Source organism: Cornus florida, unplaced genomic scaffold (genome assembly GCF_030987335.1).
Source record: "Cornus florida cultivar Cherokee Brave unplaced genomic scaffold, ASM3098733v1 CherokeeBrave_3.0.0_Hap2_Chr11, whole genome shotgun sequence".
In the NCBI taxonomy this organism is placed as follows: domain Eukaryota; kingdom Viridiplantae; phylum Streptophyta; class Magnoliopsida; order Cornales; family Cornaceae; genus Cornus; species Cornus florida.
Window position 1 is genome coordinate 35,663,205 of NW_026775581.1, and position 19,472 is coordinate 35,682,676.

Genomic DNA, 19,472 nt, shown 5'->3' on the forward strand with positions numbered 1-19,472 from the left:
AAGAAACTCCTTATCTACCTAATTTAAGGTATAAACAGACTGTATTAATTCTGGATTCTCAGGATAAGCAATGGATGCTAGATCCATGGAAAATTAAATCCAGATATTTTCAGACTCAGTATGCTGCTCCAGAAGGTAGACATAGATATGTCTATGAAGCCATGCTTACAGATACTGCCTCTGTGGAAATTACCCACACAAAGCAAAATGCTGCTCAAAAAGAAAGTCCTCTTGTTTATAGCAAAGTTATTTTCAAGAGAATTATGAGGCCCTTTGACTGGGGATTAAATCCTAATAGCTCCCGGAAGCTTTCTTTCGGATATGGCTACAATTACTGGGATTATATTTCAGCATGGACGAATTCGTTCTTTTATTAGAATTCTAAAAAAAAGCATTCTCGGTTCTTCAAGATATGCCCTCAATCAATTAAGATTGAATTTCCAAATTAGATTATCCAGTGGTGGAATATCTTTGGCCCCAATTTTGATGTTCTCCCAGACTCAATGTGGCAATTATTCCTCCCATGGCAACAATTTCATCCTCAATTTAGAGGACAGGAAAATATTCCTATAAGGAAATCTACCCTATTATTTTTTGTAGAATTTGCAATCTCGGATATGGAAATGGGATTTTCAATGTAGCTACAATACAGAAAAGCTACCAATTCTAGAAAGGACTTTCTCCTACAGATGGTGGTCAGGGATGACCCAACAACTAGTTCAGGAACTTCTGTTTATTATTAGACAGAAAACTTTGGCATACCATGATGCCATTCCAAAATTAACATTGGCTCATTTTCCAACAGCCTCTGATACTTTTAACCCCTTTGAATTGGTTAAAGATATGATCAAGAAACAAAATCCACTAATCACTAAAACAGATTTAATGATGAAATGTATGGATTTCATGAAGAACAAATTTGTCAATTCATTTGGTTCTTCATCATCTCAAATTAAAGATAATTCTTCAATGGCATCTACTACCAGTCAAGAAGGAAATCAATTCCATTGTTTAACTGGAGAAGCTCAAGATCCTAATCAGGATTTAGATCAAGAGGTGGAGCCCAGCATTGAAGATTATTGGGATTCCATGACAGTCCTAATGGCAGATAGGATGAAACCTCCTAAAAAATAAGATTCTTAACTATCTTGCTGACAGAAGAATACAAAGAACTTTTTATAAAAGCTTCGATTCCGTAGGAAGAAGATAAAGAACTTTTCAGAAGTCTTTAAATAATTATGACTTTACTCTTGTCAGCACACTAGCAACGCTGTATGACAAAAAAGCATAAACTAGTGGTGTACTGTTTGACTGCAAAATAATTCAGCACACACCATCAAACCACTATGCGGACTTCAAAGTTTAATTTTCAAGTCCGATGTTTATGTATAAAAGGGGGCATTGTATTCCCTCAATGTATCTTTCAATTTTTTTTTCTCTCTTGTATTATATTTCTCAGTGTGTACCTTTGCTTTGAAGTGGAATAAAGAAAATCTTTCTGTAAGTTCTTATTCAAAGTCAAATTATTGCTTTAATTTTATAATTTTATTATATCTATAGTGGAAAATATAGTGATATTTTAATGCTTTATCTTAGTGCTTTGCATAGTGATATTTTAGTGCTTTACATAGTGATGTCTTAGTGCTTTTTGTGTATTCCATTATTTAGTACTTTTATCTATTATTTTCCATTAGTAGTCTTCCACCATTCATATCTTTGTTGTTGTATTTTTTGATCCAGTTACGTGTTTTGGTATCAACTTTTGCATTAGATTGTTAATGCTTTTATTATTATTATTATTATTATTATTATTATCACATCACTATGTAAAGCACTAAGATAAAGCACTAAAATATTACAATATTTTCCACTATAGATATAATAAAATTATAAAACTAAAGCAATAATTTGACTTTGAATAAGAATAGATGCCTCGTGATTGCCGTTATAGGTGGACTTTGACCTAATCATGAGGCAAGACAAGGCATCTATTATGATGACCATAAAGCATCCATTAGGTTGGTATAATGGCAGTCATGAGGCATCTATTATGATGACCATAAAGCATACATTATGGTGGTCGCGAGGCCGAAAGGAGAGTGCCCATGAGGGGCGGTCTTACCCCACACTGCGAGCAGTGCTCGTACATGAATGTATCTTGGATCACCTGTCTGGATATTCTCCCAAAACCTCGATGAAGGAGGGTAGAGAAGAGTGCAGAAGCAAGAATTCTTGATGCATCATAGGGGTTGTGAAGGCTTGATGCTACAAGAAATGGCGAAGTACATGGCTACAATGGGATGAGCACCCAGAGTTACTCTCGCCTGGCTGTCGCATATAAATTGTCTAGAGGAGCCACTACGGGAATGCCAATCGTGCACCATGGGCATAAGTCACCGGGCTAACTAAGCGATCATGGTCTTGCACTAGTTGTGTGGCATTATGATCCAGGCAATGGGGTCTGTTGAGGCATGGAGGATTGAGGGAAAGGCTTATCAAGTTGGGGAGAGTGAAGTCGCATATGTTATTCGTGACCTTAAAGGGAAAGGACGCCCACAACCTAACTAAGGGAATAAACGAAATGGACATATGGTGCAACACTTGCACCAAGGTAATATTCCATGCCAAAGTCATACGTCAATTAAGGAATTCATTGTTTGTACATGTAGTCACATACGCACAAACATATATATACATGTACATGTAGCCACTTTCATGACCTCGTTAACAAGATTTCTTCACAAACATGTTCACGAATTAAAAAGTCGAGCTTGGGGTTGTTTGCTCTTGGCTTGTTTACTAAACAAGCTTAGAAATCTTGTTTGAGCTCGGTTCGTTTATCAAATAAATGAATGCGAGCCAAGCTCTTACCAAGCCAAGCCTGAGCAATTCAATAACGGCTCCACTCATTTACAGCCTTAACTAGGGCAGGAAACACAACATTATCTTGCACATTCCCACCATCGACTAAACCCCTCGAGAGGATAAACCGCGTGTTGTTTCCCGAGGAGACCCAATGACCATATCATGGGTTAAACCGTTAAAGGTGGTGGGCCCACAGACAAGCTTAGCGTCCCCATAACCTGCGAAGCATGGGCACCCGCATAGGATCTCAAACTCAATGCCTTTTCTTCAGCCACAGCTACTTCAGCGCTAGGCATCTGGGTTGCATCTCCTGCGCTCGCCCCTTCAGGCCCTTTGATGTTCATAGATGGAGTAAGGCCCCGATGGGGAGGTCATCCTCTTCATTTGACAAGGTTCGGAGAAGATTCCTCGAAGGAGCTGAACTCACCTGCGCAGATTATTAGCGGACACAGATGATTGTATCACAACCTCCCCAAGGCATCACCCCCGTAAGGGACCACTCTCCTCCTTTGCCAAACATTGAACCATGAAATAAGAACATTGAGCAAAGGCGGCAAGGAATTAAAAAAGAAAAGGCGAAGGAAGGGGAATACATACTGTATGCAGTTTCCTTGCAATGGGCTCATCCAAGGGGGCAATGACTCCTTATCCAAGGCTTCTTTGGCAGTAGTGTCGGCCCGCGAAGACTTACGAGGATGGGTGGGGGCAAAGGGGATAATAGGATTACCCTTTCTTGTAAAGCAATTGAGATTCCCTAGACTCCCATAAGACTTTGGAGCCATCAGTAATTAGTCATCCCAGTATACTACCGGCTACTCAAGAGTCTTTGCGGGGCTAATGGGGAAGGCCAAAACAACAGACAAATTCCTTTGCCAGAATTCATGATATAGCATACAACACTTCCCCTTGCAACGATAAGAAGGCACAACAAAACAGAATGAAAAGGTCCTCAACTCAACTTCCAAACTCTTTCAAAAAATTGGCACGATAACTCAAAATTATTTACCTCACTCGTAGGGTAAGGAACAGTGTGGTCCAACCCAGATTGGCACAAGACCTTGACCGGATTATAAATTGAAGCAAAAGCACCCGACTTCACTATACATAGATGAAAACACTTGAACACCATCGTTGCAAAAGATAGGTGCCCTATTGGATGATTAAATCCTCCTCAAAAAAAAAAAATTCAGGAAATGGATATCATTGCGCCAAACAGTATAAGGACGAAAAACAAGCTCCTCTGAATCAATAAAGATGCCGATATCTCTTGGCTGCCTAAGTTAGAAAATAGTATTTCTTGCCAATTGTCCAAGATACGACCATCCTCATCCAGCTATTCAAAGTCATTCAGGGTAGGCACACATCTGGGAAATCGCTTATTCATGAATAATGCCTTGAAGATGGTAAAAATTAAAGTGTTATATCATACCAACCTAAAGAATGAGCAAAATCAACCCTGAGCATGTCCAGTTGCTTATACAGAGTGCCGAGAAATAATGGAGCTCGCAGAAGGGCATACCCGCAAGACAACACTGTGACAATATGGAATAGGTGCTGGTTAAGACCATCTTCAGGTCTACCCTCAAAAATGAATCTGTCAAGCCAATATGATAAACATCCTGACAAGTAGAGCAGCTTCCGATACTTTGGCCAGCCTGTCGCGTCTAGGCGTTCAAACTAATATCCACACCCATGGGGTCAAAATCTTTGAAAAAATAACGATACCACGTGGCATACAAAATCTTACCAGAAGTGACCGTGACCATAGGTTGAACAGGAAGGCATTTGGAGGCTTTGAACCACAAACCCTTTTGGCTCACCTCATCCCTCCACATCTCAAGTGGGCAACAATTTCTTCACCATCACCACACACTCTGACGGCACCAATATCCAATGAGCTAAGGATCAAAAGGCGCAAGAGAATAACATCTTCTAATGTTGACATGAACTCAGTATCAACCCACCCCATGCATCAAGGAAAGTATGGGAACTAGAACTCCAACAAGGAAGTAGTGATCCCAGGCTAGCAGCAACGCACATGATGGACAACACACAGACTGGAGAGCTCCAACATTAAACAAAATTGTACAGTATTCTTCCTTACCGAGGATGAGCTGGTTTGGCACTCTTGATTAACAAAAAAAAAGGGGGAAGTCACCCCTTTCTATAAGCAACCTCGGAACATATTCAAAGGGAAACAAAGCGGGAAAAAAGGCTAATTCAACATCGACCTTTGGCTCAAAATATAAAGGATCCTTGGGAGGGTCTAGCTTGACAGAGAAACTATCGATTGATTCTAAGACCAATCATGTCTTCCCTTAAGAAAGGGGCTCTCCATCACAATGACATAAGGGGAGGATATGGAACAATTCCATCGGAACAACTTATGATCTTTTTGGGCAAGATAGAATATCAGGAAAGAAGAAGAAAATGAAGAAGGATAGAACATAGCAACTAAGAATAAGATGTAGAAAAAGGTAAAGTGTCCCTGTGTATACAAAAGGAACAATTGGGGAAGTCCAAACGACTCCGAAATAAAGCAGCTAACTTGAAACCCGTCGTGATCTGATTATCACAGAACCCGCGACCTGAACTGATAAAGTATCACATCTAGGAAATTTAGTTAAAGCTAAAACTCTTTGTGTGCCTCCTACAATGTCATAGTCACATGCAAAGGGGGCAATTGTAAGAGGGGCCTCAGAGATGCGTCCACTAGGTAGCCACGAGACACCTATTAAAGCAGCTACAAGACGCCTATGAAGGAAGTTGCAAAGCATCCATGAGGCATCCATTATGTTGATATCAAAGCATCTATTATGGTCGCCACGAGGCCAAAAAGGGAGTGACCACGAGGGGTGGCCTTGCCCCCCACTATGAGCAATGCTCGCGCACAGGTGTATCTTCAATCCCCCGTCCGGAGACTCATCCCAAAACCTCAATGAAGTAGAGTGGAGATGAGTGCAGAAGCGAGAATTCTTGGTGCATCCCTGGGGTCTGAGGGCTTGAAAGTATGAGAAATGATGGAATACACAACCAGTGGGATGAGCACCAACAGTAACACTTCCTTGACTGTCTCATATATATGGAGGAGCCATTGCACGAATGCGAATCTGCAGCGAAGCTTGCAATCCATAGCTGCAATCGTGCGACAGTTATAGGACCATAGCCAACTTGCCTAAGTTTCTCAAGATGGAATGTAGAAATGGTATGTCGCGTACCATTATTCACTCTGTAATAAGAAACTCTTGCAAGATGGGAACGGGTTATCGCTCTAACAGAACAACGCACAATTATGTAGCGTTATGGTTCAGGCAACAGGAAAATGGGCCTGTTAAGGGAAGAAGGATTGAGGAAAAGGTTTGTTGGGCCAAGTGAGGTCACATATTGTCATCCACAACCTTGAAGGAAAAGGAAGGTTGTGACTCAACCAAGGGAACTGTTGCACCACAGTAATATTCCCTGCTAAAGTCATGTGTCAAGGGCTCTATAAGTACTCACACAAGCCATGACATAAAAGGCATGTAGAAGACACCAGAGCCCTAACTTATTCCATTTTCGGATATTCCTTCGCGTTCTCTCTCTCTCTCTCCGCGTTCCTTATCATTCTCCTAACTATTAATAATATTTTAAGGAACACAATGTTAGGCATTTAAAAAGAATCAAGAACAATGTATTCTTGTAGCTAAAATGAGAATGTCAATATTGATGATGGACGCTCATCTATTTATCCATGACTCGACCTGACATTGCTTATGCCATGAGCGTCGTGAGTCAATTCATGCACTCTCCTCGTACCCCTCACCTTGATGCAACTATTTGAATCCTTCACTACTTAAAAGGGTGTTCGGGCCGTGGTATTTTGTTTGCCAATCATGGTCACTTACGTGTTGAGGCTTGGACAGATGCTGATTATGCAGGGTTAATTTCAGATAGGAGGTCAACTTCGGGTTATTGTACCACTATTGGTGGTAACTTGGTTACTTGGCACAAAAAGAAGCAAGATGTTGTCCCTCGATCTAGTGCAGAGGCAGAGTATAGGACTATGGCTCTTGGGGTATGTGAGTTGTTATGGCTGAAAACCTTGATGATAGACTTGTGCCTTCTCGTGTCGCTTCCATTCTCACTCTACTGCGACAACAAGTCTACCATTAGCATAGTAGCAAATCCCGTTCAGCATGACAGGACTAAGCATATAGAGGTGGACCATCACTTCATTCGAGAGAAGATCATCTCTGGTCAAATTTTTACTCCATTTGTCACAAACTCTCAGCAGTTTGCAGAAATTTTTACAAAGGGCGACAGCAAGATTGTGTTTGAGAATGCATGGTCTAAGTTGGGCGTTTCAGATATCCACGCACCAACTTGAGGGGGGGTGTTAGCAAATATGATAGCCACGATTTATGGAATGACTTTCCATATTAGCAGAGATTTGATTATGCTATAGAATATGCCATAGAATATGCTTTAGAATATGTTGTGATTTGATTTAGATTTGATTTAGATTTGATTTAGTTTTCTTTCTTGTAATATGAGCATGCGCTCTTTTTATCTATAAATTCAGAGTTGTGAATGAGTGATTCATCTCATTCAAGCCTTTACACAATTCTCTCCTTTTTCTTCTTTTTATATTTCTACCATAAGTGACTAAACAAAATAAGACTAATAATCATTATGCGAGGGAGTGGCACCTATTAAAAAAATAAGATAAAAGCTTAGGTGGCATGGAATTTACAACATAGACCTATAGACACACCAATAAGAAAACAAAGATTTGTTTGTTTAAAAGATGAGAGATAGAGACTGAACAATATTCATGTGGAATAAAAGGAGGAACATGATGATATTGTTGATACTTTGAGAGAGATTCAATAAAGATTTATAAAAATCCTGCTTATGCCGAAATTTAGGGATTCCAGAAATCCACAAAAGAACTCCTGGTAGGGAGGGTCATGCTTCATGCAACATCCTCGGTATATGCTACTCACTCAGTTGCCTCTACATAAACTTCTACAATACCTATTTTCACTACTCACTCAATTGCCTCTATATCCATTAACTAAGTGGGATATATTTCATTATCACATCTCCGTATGTTGTATTAGTACTTCAGCTATGTCATATTATGTATTCTTTCAGCCTTACCTAAATCATCCATCGAGGAATATTATATGCTCAAGACAATATGGTACAACTTGCATATGTTTCTTACTCCATTACTCCTATAAAATCTCAAGAACAAAAGGAAGTCAAAAAGAAAGGTTACGTAGGATGGTCAATGAGTAACATTAAAATATGGCCTTTAATGAAGATAATTGATGAAGAAGACTCCGAATTGTGAACACCATGCAATTGGGTTTGTAGCCAACTAAGCTGATAGAAAGGTGTATATTGTTACATTCCAACATTCCCCTTCACACATGGCCTGTAGTGAACCCATTACTAACTTGAACAATGAACTATGGGGACACAACAGAACTTGAATAAAGGACCTTTCTGCGCAGATAGCACATGAGAAATGTATCCAAAACAGCTATACCTTAAATACAAGGCACCATATTCCAAATGGATTCACCCCCTCGAACCAACCACAATTAGGACCCTTAGACAACTTATGGGGAGAGGATTGTAGGACTATAAACCCCATTGTTCAGTTTGTACAATGTAATTTCAACACTGCTTGCATGGACAACAGCATCTCAGGCAACTGAAGGTTCCTTCTTTTGGTACTCCACAGGTGCTTAAACTATAGTAATCAAAAGGAGAAACTATGGTAAATGAGCAAGAGAAGGTGAATGGGAAAGTAAAGGAAGAAATGAAAAAAGATTAAAAATCAACTCATATCAGTGGCACTCTCAGCTGTAGTAAAATGTTAGCAACCAACTACTCTAATATAATAATTATCTTCTTCCCTGTTTAGTTTTCCATAGTTTTAATAAAAGTGTAACGATATTCTCCCTCCATCCCACAAAGGATGCCCACATTTCCATTTTTAGCTTTCCCAAAATAAATGTTCCAACTGAATAAGTCAATATACTTTTTTTGTAACATTACCAATTTAACCTTCTTACATTAAATTTATAAAAAAATAACCATCACATCATTGTGGACCCACTATGGCTAAATTGGTAATTCATTCACTACTAATACAATAAAAATAATAATTAAAAAAAAAAAAAAAAAAACACTAAAAGTCATCACCTTAAAAAGTTAGATTCCTGAAAAGGGACATTTTTTGTGGGACGGAGGGAGTATTTACTAAAATGTGAATGATAAGCCTGGATTTTAGTCAGTTATTTTATCTTTTTATATTTTGTTCTCTAAATTGATGGCAGTGCAAGAGGATTATGCATCTGAGGCAAAGCAATTTGCTTAAGCATCTATTCTGTTAGGAGTCTCGTTTAGTTTCTAGCAGTGCATAATGCTAATAGTGCTTCTGTAAACAGAAAAAAAATAAATATATATATATATATATATATATAATTGGGGCATCTTTTGGAGTTTGTGGATAGCTTGAAATTATAGAGGCGCCTAGAGCGACTTTTGTTGTTTCCGGGAGCGCTCCCCTTTTGAGCGTCTTTAATGAAATGTTACTCATCAATATATATATATATATATATATATATATATATATATATATATATAATTTTATATATACATATATAATCATGTTACTGCATAGTTCCTAATCAAGCTTGCATTTTTCAGCTGATAGTTCTTCATTTCACAACAGTTTCCAGACCTTTTTTTTTTTATAAGCACAACAGTTTCCAGACCTAATGACTGCATATGATAAGAAACTCAATCAACTTGACTGAGTAAGCAAATATTGCTGCATTGCATGTATATTTAAAAATTTCATGGAGACTCCATACCTTGTTAGGGTACGTTACAGTTTAGACTGCAAAAAGAATATTCATGGACTTACCCATTAATCATGAGCACCACTCTACTCCCTCGTGTAATGGGAACATAGTTAGTTTCCTGAAAAAATAAGGAATGAAAGTCAAAAATAAACCTAACAATTGAGGAAACAAATGATGTTCTCATGAAAAAATTAATCAACACATACAGTATAGGATAAATAGTTACTTCAAAAGCATCCATCTAACAGCAGTTGAGAATAAATGATTTCCTATGATGGGAGTTCCAGGTCATTAAGATTAAATAAGACATCAAAAATATACTTAAGAAGGCGATATTTTGAACATTATGACATTGACTTCACAGAAAAATACAACACTTAGGGATGGAGCCTCTCTCAAACTTTATCTCTCTAGACGATTTCTCTAGGGTTCCAGTTACATAGCTCGGCAGTGGCCCAATCCTTCCTTCTTTTCTACTTTCCACATCTTCTGGTCTTTTAACCCCATTTCTTCAGCTCCCCCACATCAATTCCTTTTGGCTTTGTACCATCCCTTGATTCTTCTCATTCCATTGCTACTCTAACTTATTTCTCACTTGCTCCAGTCTCTATACTTTTAGAATGTTACTTTGGACTATTCATAGTGGCATCTGCAACCAGAATGAATGCTACAGTTTCCATTGCTGAAACACATTGGTATTGGAAATGCAAATGAAAAGGAATGTTGAAACCTATTGGGGAGACAGACCAGAAAACTGATGAAGGTGATGCCGGAAGTGGAAGTACAGAAGGGGTCCCTGAATCTCTAGATAATATCCTAGAAATTATCCAAGAAGGTCAAGGGTAAACCAAAGATATGACGGAGTCTCTCAAGAAGAACGAAATTTTGAAGCAAAGGTTTACTGGAAGTCTAGAGGGATGAGAAACATCTCACTGAGAGGTGGTCATGGTGGTTTTTGTGGGCTTGAAGGCACAGGCGTAGTGGAGGCAGAAGCAGTTGGAGATAGAACGCTCCATCTAGATCAAGATCCAGATCTCAGTTTGGCAACCCTATTTCTCATGGAAGAAATGGTGTTGATTTCTCATGGATATGCACATGCCGCTGCTGTGCATGGAACAGGATGAAGTTCAAATTTTGAAAAGATTGCCAAAACTGAACTCTAATACAACTGGTGGGGGGAAAAATAAAACGGCAGATGAAAATGGATACTTGTGTGAACCCAAACTTGACTGCAGACCTGAACCAAAGAGAGAGTTGGACAATATTTTAAAACCTAACAGTAGCAGTGGTAACAAAAGAATTGCTTTGCTATATTTCAAACCTCAGAAACAGGGGAACCATATGTTCTTGCTTTGTTGCAAATGAAGGTGAAATCGAATGGACCAATTGCCTTGTTGGCTATTTAATAAACAAGTTACCTTTTCTTACAGTGAGATCAATTGCTCTGAAAATTTGGGGCCAAGAAGACCGAACGCCTATGCTCACTAATACAAGAAAAGTATATCAAACTAAGAAGTATAAACTCTACTAGTGAACCGCCAAGATAAATCCACGAGCCATCCAATATCTTAAGTACTTGAAACATGTGGAGGAAAAATAGGGTGGGCTTAGAAAGCCCAATAAGCAAAATTCTAACTAATTGACAATAATCAATATATATCTAGCCGTCACTATAATTAAGTCATTTATGTTGAAATTATTGTTTATATTATTATCATAGTTATTAAAGACACAAAGCACACCAAGGCGCTAGAGGTCCTTTGGAGGCTAGGCGCGAGGCGAGGCGCTCGCCTGAGTAAAGTGAGACGCATAATTGAAAATTTAAACTACCATAATAACATTCATATCTCATAAGTCATATCAATATTCTAAAAATTAATATCAAATATAAAAAAGTAAATCCATCAACTATACAAGCATCCAACAACCATAAAACAGAGTACAAATTTGTTTTCTTGAAAGGCAAAGCAAAATTTTTTGAATGGCAAAACAAAGCACAAAAAGAAATAAATATGTTTAAAAAAAAAAAGGAAGAAGAAGAAGAAGAACTAACGTGGCTTCGTCGTTCATCTCTGCAACTAGGGCTTCGTCTTCGTCTCACAATCTCATTTTATCGTTGTTCGGTTAACACTTTGACTCTTGGGCTTTCTTATTTTTTTATTGTTTTGAACAAAAGTTCCTTATCGTATGATTGAGCTTTCTTTTTTGTTTATTAGGCTGCCAAAAGTACCCTTTTTGGCTTAAGAAATAGAACAATCGTATTTTTTTAAACAAATATCAGTGAGGCGCACCTAGGCGCACCTCACAAACAGGACGAGGCGCAACTGAGGCGCGAGCCTAGTAAACATCAGTGAGCCTGGGATGACAATAGGCGCTAAACCTCGAGCCTAGGCGCGCCTTTAACAACACTGATAATTATTAAGTCACTACAACTCATGTCATATTTGACGGGAAAAAAGAAACTCATTATGCCATGACCCAACACAATATAAACAATATTGTCCACTTTGAGTTCCCCTCATTGTCTTAAAATGCATTGTTAACATACGGTGTGCAATCTCCTCCTTTTATTCTCAGCAACGTTTGCTTTCCCAAGCGATGTGGAATCCCAACCACAAGCGTCCACCATGCACCAACACACAAGTCCTCAAAGTGCTTGCCCACCTAAACAACTCAAGTCTGCACACTTTCGGTTGGGTATTGACTCTGATACCATCTTTCACCAGCCAAACACTTGCCATCCAACCCAAAAGCTAAAGATGGCCCCGAGCCTACCTCAACCTTAGTATCCCGAATAAGGGGCCCACAAAAAGTTTGAACTCGCGCTAATGGCACCGATGCTCTAATACCAATGTAATAACACTTAAATTTTAAATTTAATTTAATCATAACTGGAGATTATTCTTGTTCGTTGGCATCAAGTGTGCAGGCCGATTCCAATGGGAGGTCTGGGCATTAGGAGGTTGGCACCTTTCAACAGGGCTCTTCTGGGTAAGTGGTTGTGGAAATTCGAAAGTGACCGCTATCGTCTTTGGAGGAAGGTTGTTGCGTGTTGTTACGGGGAGGAGAGGTGGGTGGTCCTCCAATCGATCAGATTTGCTGGAGGCATGAGTGTTTGGAAATTCATTCGAAATGGATGGGATGAATTTTCTAAACATGTCAAATTCAAAGCACGTGATGGAAGGGGTGTTAGGTTCTAGGAGGATTTATGGTGTGGCGATCACCTGCTGGCTCGTTCTTTTCCCAGACTTTTCCAGATTGTCGTGGATAGACATGCTTTGGTGGCCAACTGTTATCGGCTTTATAAGGGTACGCTCACGTGGAATGTGCGTTTTCAGCGTTCTTTTCAGGATTGGGAGTTGGATGAGGTTTCTGGTTTGTTAGAGCTACTATACGGACAGGATGTGGATGGTAGTGACACTGACTCACTGGTTTGGGTGCCTTCCTCTGAGGGGAGATTCGAGGTTCGTTCCCTGTACCGTAGTCTCTCTGATTTTCACGTTCTAATTTCCCTTGGAAGACGGTTTGGTGCTCCAAGGCTCCCCTCAGGTGGCCTTCTTTGTCTGGACTGCTATTTGGGGCAAGATTTTTACCCTGGATTATTTGAGAAAGGGAAGACATATTACAATCAATTGGTGTTGTTTGTGCAAGAGAAATGGCAAGTCCGTGGATCACCTTCTTTTGCATTGCCCTGTAGCCCATGACTACTGGAACCTTATTTTTGGTCTTTTCGAAATCTAATGAGTTATGTCTCGGTCCTCGAGGGGTTTGATTGATGCTTGGTGAGGTTACAATGTGGGGGGCCATGCCCGTGAGTATTGGAGGGCGGTTCCCCTTTGTGTTTGGTGGTGCTTATGGAAGGAGCGGAATAGAAGATCTTTTGATGGGGAGGAATCTTCCTTATGGGCTTTGACGTTTATATTATTAGCTCTCTTTTTAGTTGGATTTTGGGGAGAAATTGTATATCTATAGATGAATTTATTGATAACTTGGGTTCAGTGGGTCCTTAGGACCTTGTCTCTGGCTTCGGCCTCTGTATAGCTTTCGAGATGCATTCCCCTTTTCAACGCTTTCTAATACAATCTTACTTATCAAAAAATAAAAAGAAATTATTGTGTAAATTTGACTAAATTTTAATACATTAAAATAATAAAAATAACAAGCCCACAAAAACTATGGGTTGCTCTAAGTCTTCACAGCCAACTCTCTATAACCACCAATTATTTGAAATATTAGGAAAGAGTTGAGGCTCAAAAGGATGGAGTGGTAATTATTTTTAATGTTGTTGTGCATGGTGTGAGGCGTCGGAGTCTACTCAGTTGACCTTTTCTCTTTTCTGGTTATGGGTTCATAATCCTATTTGGAGATTGCTAGGCTACCTTGCCTTCCATGAGGGAGGATGGTTAAGGTCGCAAATCCTTACAGAGGACCCTCGATTTGGGTGGACGACACCTCTGTAGGAAGACGCGGAGAGGTGCTTGGGTTGTGTTTGGTGGGCAAATTTGACAAAGAAGTGGGAAACCGAGACCAGAATGCTGATTAGGCTGGCTGTGCTAGGAAAATTTCATGTGGGGTCGGTATTTCACCATTACCAGATTCACTACTCCTCTTTCGACTTCCCTCACAACCTGAAGCCAGGAGAGTTGTTCAGGAAGGTCGTCGGGATTGGGGCAAGGCAACATTGCGTGTGGATACATGGTGCTTTCAGGTGGGCTGCTCTGAGGTGCTGAAAGAGTAGGGTTTGAAAAGGGTTTTGTTGTATGGCCTTCCTCTGCACCTTTGGTGTCACCCTTTATTTGTTAATGTTGGGGATTTGTGTCGTGGTTTTGTGTGGATGGAAGTGGATGAGTCACGAGATGCTGAGATCATTCGTATCTGGGTGCGAGATGGAAGCGATTGTCCGACAGCGATCTTCGTCCACGATGAACGGCTATGCTACAAAGTGGTGATTTGGGAGGAAAACCACCTGAATGAACTCATGCCAACAAAGAAGAGTTTGGAGTGTGGAGATGGTTCCCTTCTATTGAAGAAGGAAGATTGGTTAATGATAATGTCGAAGGGCCAAGAAGGAGTTCAGGAATTTCAACAGTGGAAAGATGGCTGGAAGTTGCAGAGGGATGGCCAATGTGAAGAGCGTAGAAGGAGGAGTGACGTGAACGCCCAGGCAGCATGTGGATTTGGCGACGATGGTGAAAGGACACGTGGGTGGCATGCTTCCACTCATTCAGATTATAGCAGTTTGGATAAGGCCAAGGATAATGTTAGGAATTTTTCAAATTTCAATCGGAAGAAACGTGATCCCTTACGTAGTGGGAGGGCACGTGACCCAGATTCACACTTTATCTGGGAGGGGCTTAATGGGTGCAACTCTTTTGTGAGAGCAGACTCAAATGGCAGCACGCCCACTAACATTAGGATTTTCATAGGCCCAAGTCTTTTCAGCCCACGGAAGGAAGATTAAAAAAATTATTGGAAGCCCGGTTGGGCCAGGAAAATTATAGGTTGAGATCAAAGGACAAGTTTGCTCATGTGGATCCATCAAGGAGGACCAATGCTCAAGCCCAGACTCTTGGGCAGCGCTCTGGGGCGTGGTGAGACCGACCCTTTGGGCCTTTTCTAACTAATTCATTTGGGCCACTTCAACGTGGCATGGAACCAAGCATGGTGATTGTATGTATGCAAATCCATTAAGAAGACCCATCTCCTCAGAGTACAGGGAAGACTTGCGATCGACCAGAAGCAAAGACAAAGTCTGAAGGTCCTTTTGAAGACCAATCTCTGAAAACGAGCAACCACCACAAGCCTCGATTCCGATCAAATAGATGAAGATGGTCCAGGGAGAAAAAACAGAAATGGGTGATGTCCACTAACGTGAATCGCAATCCTGGTATGTGTTCCGCCCAAAACTCAAAGCCTTATCCTCTCTCTTACTCCTTCTACTCCTTATGGGGTGTTGAGGAGGCTTGGTGGACGCATGGATGGGGGTGTGTCCGGAATTAAACAGGCTTTCGCTGGTTTCTGAAGTGGGAACAGAAGGCAGGAATGAGGATGATATTGAGGATCTGTCCTAGGCGTCTGAATTTACTGGGGCTCTTTCATGTTATGATTCAAGTGTTGTGCCAGACCATTGTGGGCTGTTGAAGCTCATCCCAAGCGGGAAGGAAGATGGGAGCGTGACCTTGTGTGTAGGTCGCGAGACCCAATTGCTGATTGATGGAGGGACTACCAAAGCTCTGCTATCTGACCTGAAACTTCAATGTGCTGGGGGCAAGGGTGGAGCTGACTTCCCATGTTTGTTAGATTTTGGGGACGACAGTGGTCATTGGAACGGTGACCTATCACTACCCTCAATATGTGATGACCGGGCTATTGTTGATTGTAATTCTTCCCTGGATCTCCCACTCCAGTGTGGGAAAACTATGGTACCATAGGAATTGGCACTCATTTGGCAGTGATAAGGGAAGTGCAGAGGGATGCTAATCTTGAAGGCAAGAATGAGGGTGGTTTATGGAATGTATTGAGGACACTAGCAAGCTTCTGGGAATGACGTGTGCCGGGGAGGATAATCAGGTTCATGATATGTTTCAACAAGTGGACGATGAATGGGCTCTAATGAAGGAGAAGAAAAGTCCTTGCTGGAAAGGGGGGAGAGAGCTCAAAAATCTAATCTCCTATGTGAGCTATGAAGGGAGGAGTGGAGAAGGAAGTGATAAGAGAACTGGGGGAAGGAGAGGAGGGGGGAGAGAAATTGTGTGTCTATGAAGGTTAAATTAGTAATGACCCGAACAAAAGGAAGGTGGTGAAGGCTTTGATTAGAAAATGGGGGGCACATGTGGCGTGGCTTGCAAGAATCCAAATTAGCTAATGCTACAGCTAGAGTTATGAAATGTTTATGGGGTGGTTGATTTGTGGGTTGGGAGGTGGTCAATGCAGAGGGGTATTGTGGTTCTTTGGGATAGAAGGTGGATGTTGAAAGGGGAGATTCTCCATCCCTCTTCTGTTTGCGCTGGAGGAAGATGGTATGCAATGGATGTTTTCGGGAGTGTATGGGCCAGGAGGGGATGTGGAGATAAGAGAGTTGGGGTAGTGAGAGATCCACGGGGGGGTAACTGGACCTCAGCAATGACAAAATTTTCAAAATTCCTTGACCCTCAAATTCTTCTCGACCTCCCAATGGAGGGAGGCCAGGTCACTTGGTCTAGCGGACGGAAGTCTCCCACGTTGTCAAGGTTGGACAGAGTTTTAATTTCTGGTGACTAGGAGAAGAAGTTCCCTGATGTGTCTCAGGTGGCATTGGCTCGTGCGGTCTCGGATCATATTCCTATTCCTCTTGATTGTGGAGGAGTGAGGAGAGAGAGAACCCCATTTCGGTTCGAACATATGTGGCTTAGAGTCGAGGATTTCAAAGACAGGATCCAGGATTAGTGGACTGGGTACGAAGTTAGGGGCAGCCTGAGCATCCAACTTGCATCCAAAATTAGGTGTTTGAAGGAAGACATCAAGACTTGGTACAGAGATGTGTTTGGTAATCTTGAATGGCGGAAGAACAAGCTTCTTCTTGAGATTTTAGAATTGGATAACAAGCAGGGAGAGCAGGGAACTCAAGTGAAAGGGAGGTTAGTAGGAGAAAAGAGTGTAAGACCCAGTTTGAAGAAATTGTGGAGATGGAGGAAGTTTCTTGAAGATATTAATCTAGGGCTCTTTAGCAAAAAAAAGGGGATTGGAATACAAAATTTTTCCACCGATTGGCTAATGTTCACAGAAAGAAGGGGATTGGAATACAAAATTTTTCCACTGATTGGCTAATGCTCACAGAAGAGCGAATCACAATGGGAGAATGCGTTTTGATGGCATTATAGTTACTAGGGAAGAGGACATCTGGAATGGGTTTGTCTTGTTTTATGAGCAGCTTTTCAGAGAGACAGCTAGTTGAAGACGTGCTGGTATGGCTCAAAATTTCAAACAGTGATAGAGATTGGCTTGAGAGGCTGTTTGGGGAGGAGGAGGAGGTGTTAGAGGCCTTGAGAAGTTGTGATGGGGACAAAGAGCCAGGATAGGATGGGTTAACCCTTTCTTTCTTTCAACAGAATTGGGAGGTGGTGAAGAATGAAGTGATGGCAACCATTGGGGCTTTCTTTGCTAATGGAGTTTTGAGAAGAGCCTTAATGCATCCTTTATTAGCCTTATTCCTAAAAGGGGTGGAGATTTGGAGGGCAAGGACTCCAGGACTATTAGCTTTAGTGGGTGCAATTTACAAGATCTTTGCGAAAGTCTTAGAAATCCGGTTAAGAAGAGTCTTGGATAGAGTGATCTCAGAGTCGCAAAATGCGTTTGTTGGTGGGAGACAGATTTTGTGTTGATTGTGTTGGAATGTTTATGTTTATATATATATATGTATGTATATATATATGTATGTATGTATGTATATATATATGTATGTATGTATATTGGGTCAAAGTGTAATTACGGATGGTTAGTGGTCATTATGTAATTAGTCATTCTTGTATTTATATATATATATATGCATTCTTATTCTTTTAGGGTAAGAAACATATTTTCAGAGCTTCCATCAGACTCTCTCTCTCGGTCTCTTTCTCTCTCTCTCTCTCTAACTCTCTACATGGTATCAGAACAACCGATCATTGCCGTTGTCTCTACGAGTTGGATAATCGTTGGCTAAGGTGTGTACTAGCTTCAAGAGAGATTCGATTCGTGAGGTTGTCCTGCTGTTAGGTGCTTCACTGTTGATATCTGATCTCTTGCCATTGCCGAAGGTTGTTGTCACTGCGAGTGTTGCGGGTGGTTTCGAACGAGTGTTGCCGGAGGTTTCGAGCCAGTGTCGCGATCGCTGATTGTTGCCGTTTTCTTCATCGATGACCGTCTGTGTTGCTGTCACCAGTTGTCGATTGGTTGTGCAGTCGTCATTTGCGACTGATTTTGTGGTCGGCTTCTTCATTTAGGACTGAAGGTGAAGAAGAAGATGGGTGATTGGCTACGGGATTTGGGGTGTTTGGTCACTAGAGTTGGGTTAGTCCAAACCAGTTTTCCCCCAACTCGGTTCTACAGGGACCCGATTACAGATCCGACCCGATTCGAGATCCAGTTTGAGGTTCGACCAGAATCTTTTTTTTCTGATCCGGGTCTATTCTGTTCTGTTTTGGTGCCACAAAGAACTTTTCTCTCCTTCCTACATTGTTCGGTTCTTCTCGGGACAGATAAGTTCTCTTGTTTGTTTCAGCTCAGCTATATATATATATATTTTGTCTGTTCAGAAGCCACTCATGTCTAAAGTTTCAACTGTTTTCGGAATTAAATCTCTTGTTACACATTCTGATCATATCGGACTGCAAATTACAACTATGAAATTAAGTAATTCCAGTTAATTACTATGGGCTCAAGCCGTGAAAATCTTTTTGGGCGCCGGCCGAAAACTGAAGATTATTACTCAGGCTCCTCCATCTAAAACTGCAATAATGTATGATGACTGGGAAACTGATAATTATATGGTTATATCCTGGTTGTGGAACAGAATGGAACCTTCAATTGCATCTAATTTTATGTTTGTAAACACTGCAAAGGAAATATGGGATGTTGGTCAAGAAACCTACTCTATGGACACAAATGTTTCTCGCATCTATTCATTATATGAAAGGATGTTTCATTCTCGGAAGTTTGGTCAAGGCATCAGTCAGTATTATAGTACTTTCAAAAGCCTGCTAGATGAGTTGAATCAGTACCATCCCT

The 19,472-nt window shown here is 40.8% G+C and overlaps 1 protein-coding gene across 2 annotated transcripts in view; it reads right to left on the bottom strand.

The window, feature by feature from the left end:
• The window catches only part of LOC132282918 (putative 3,4-dihydroxy-2-butanone kinase), a 71,895-nt gene that overhangs the window by 24,738 nt on the left and 27,685 nt on the right, over positions 1 to 19,472 (bottom strand). For both annotated transcript variants that reach the window (XM_059784750.1, XM_059784748.1), the window contains one exon: positions 9,791 to 9,846. In XM_059784750.1, the coding sequence (XP_059640733.1) occupies positions 9,791 to 9,846 (56 nt within the window). The remainder of the gene's footprint in view (positions 1 to 9,790; positions 9,847 to 19,472) is intronic.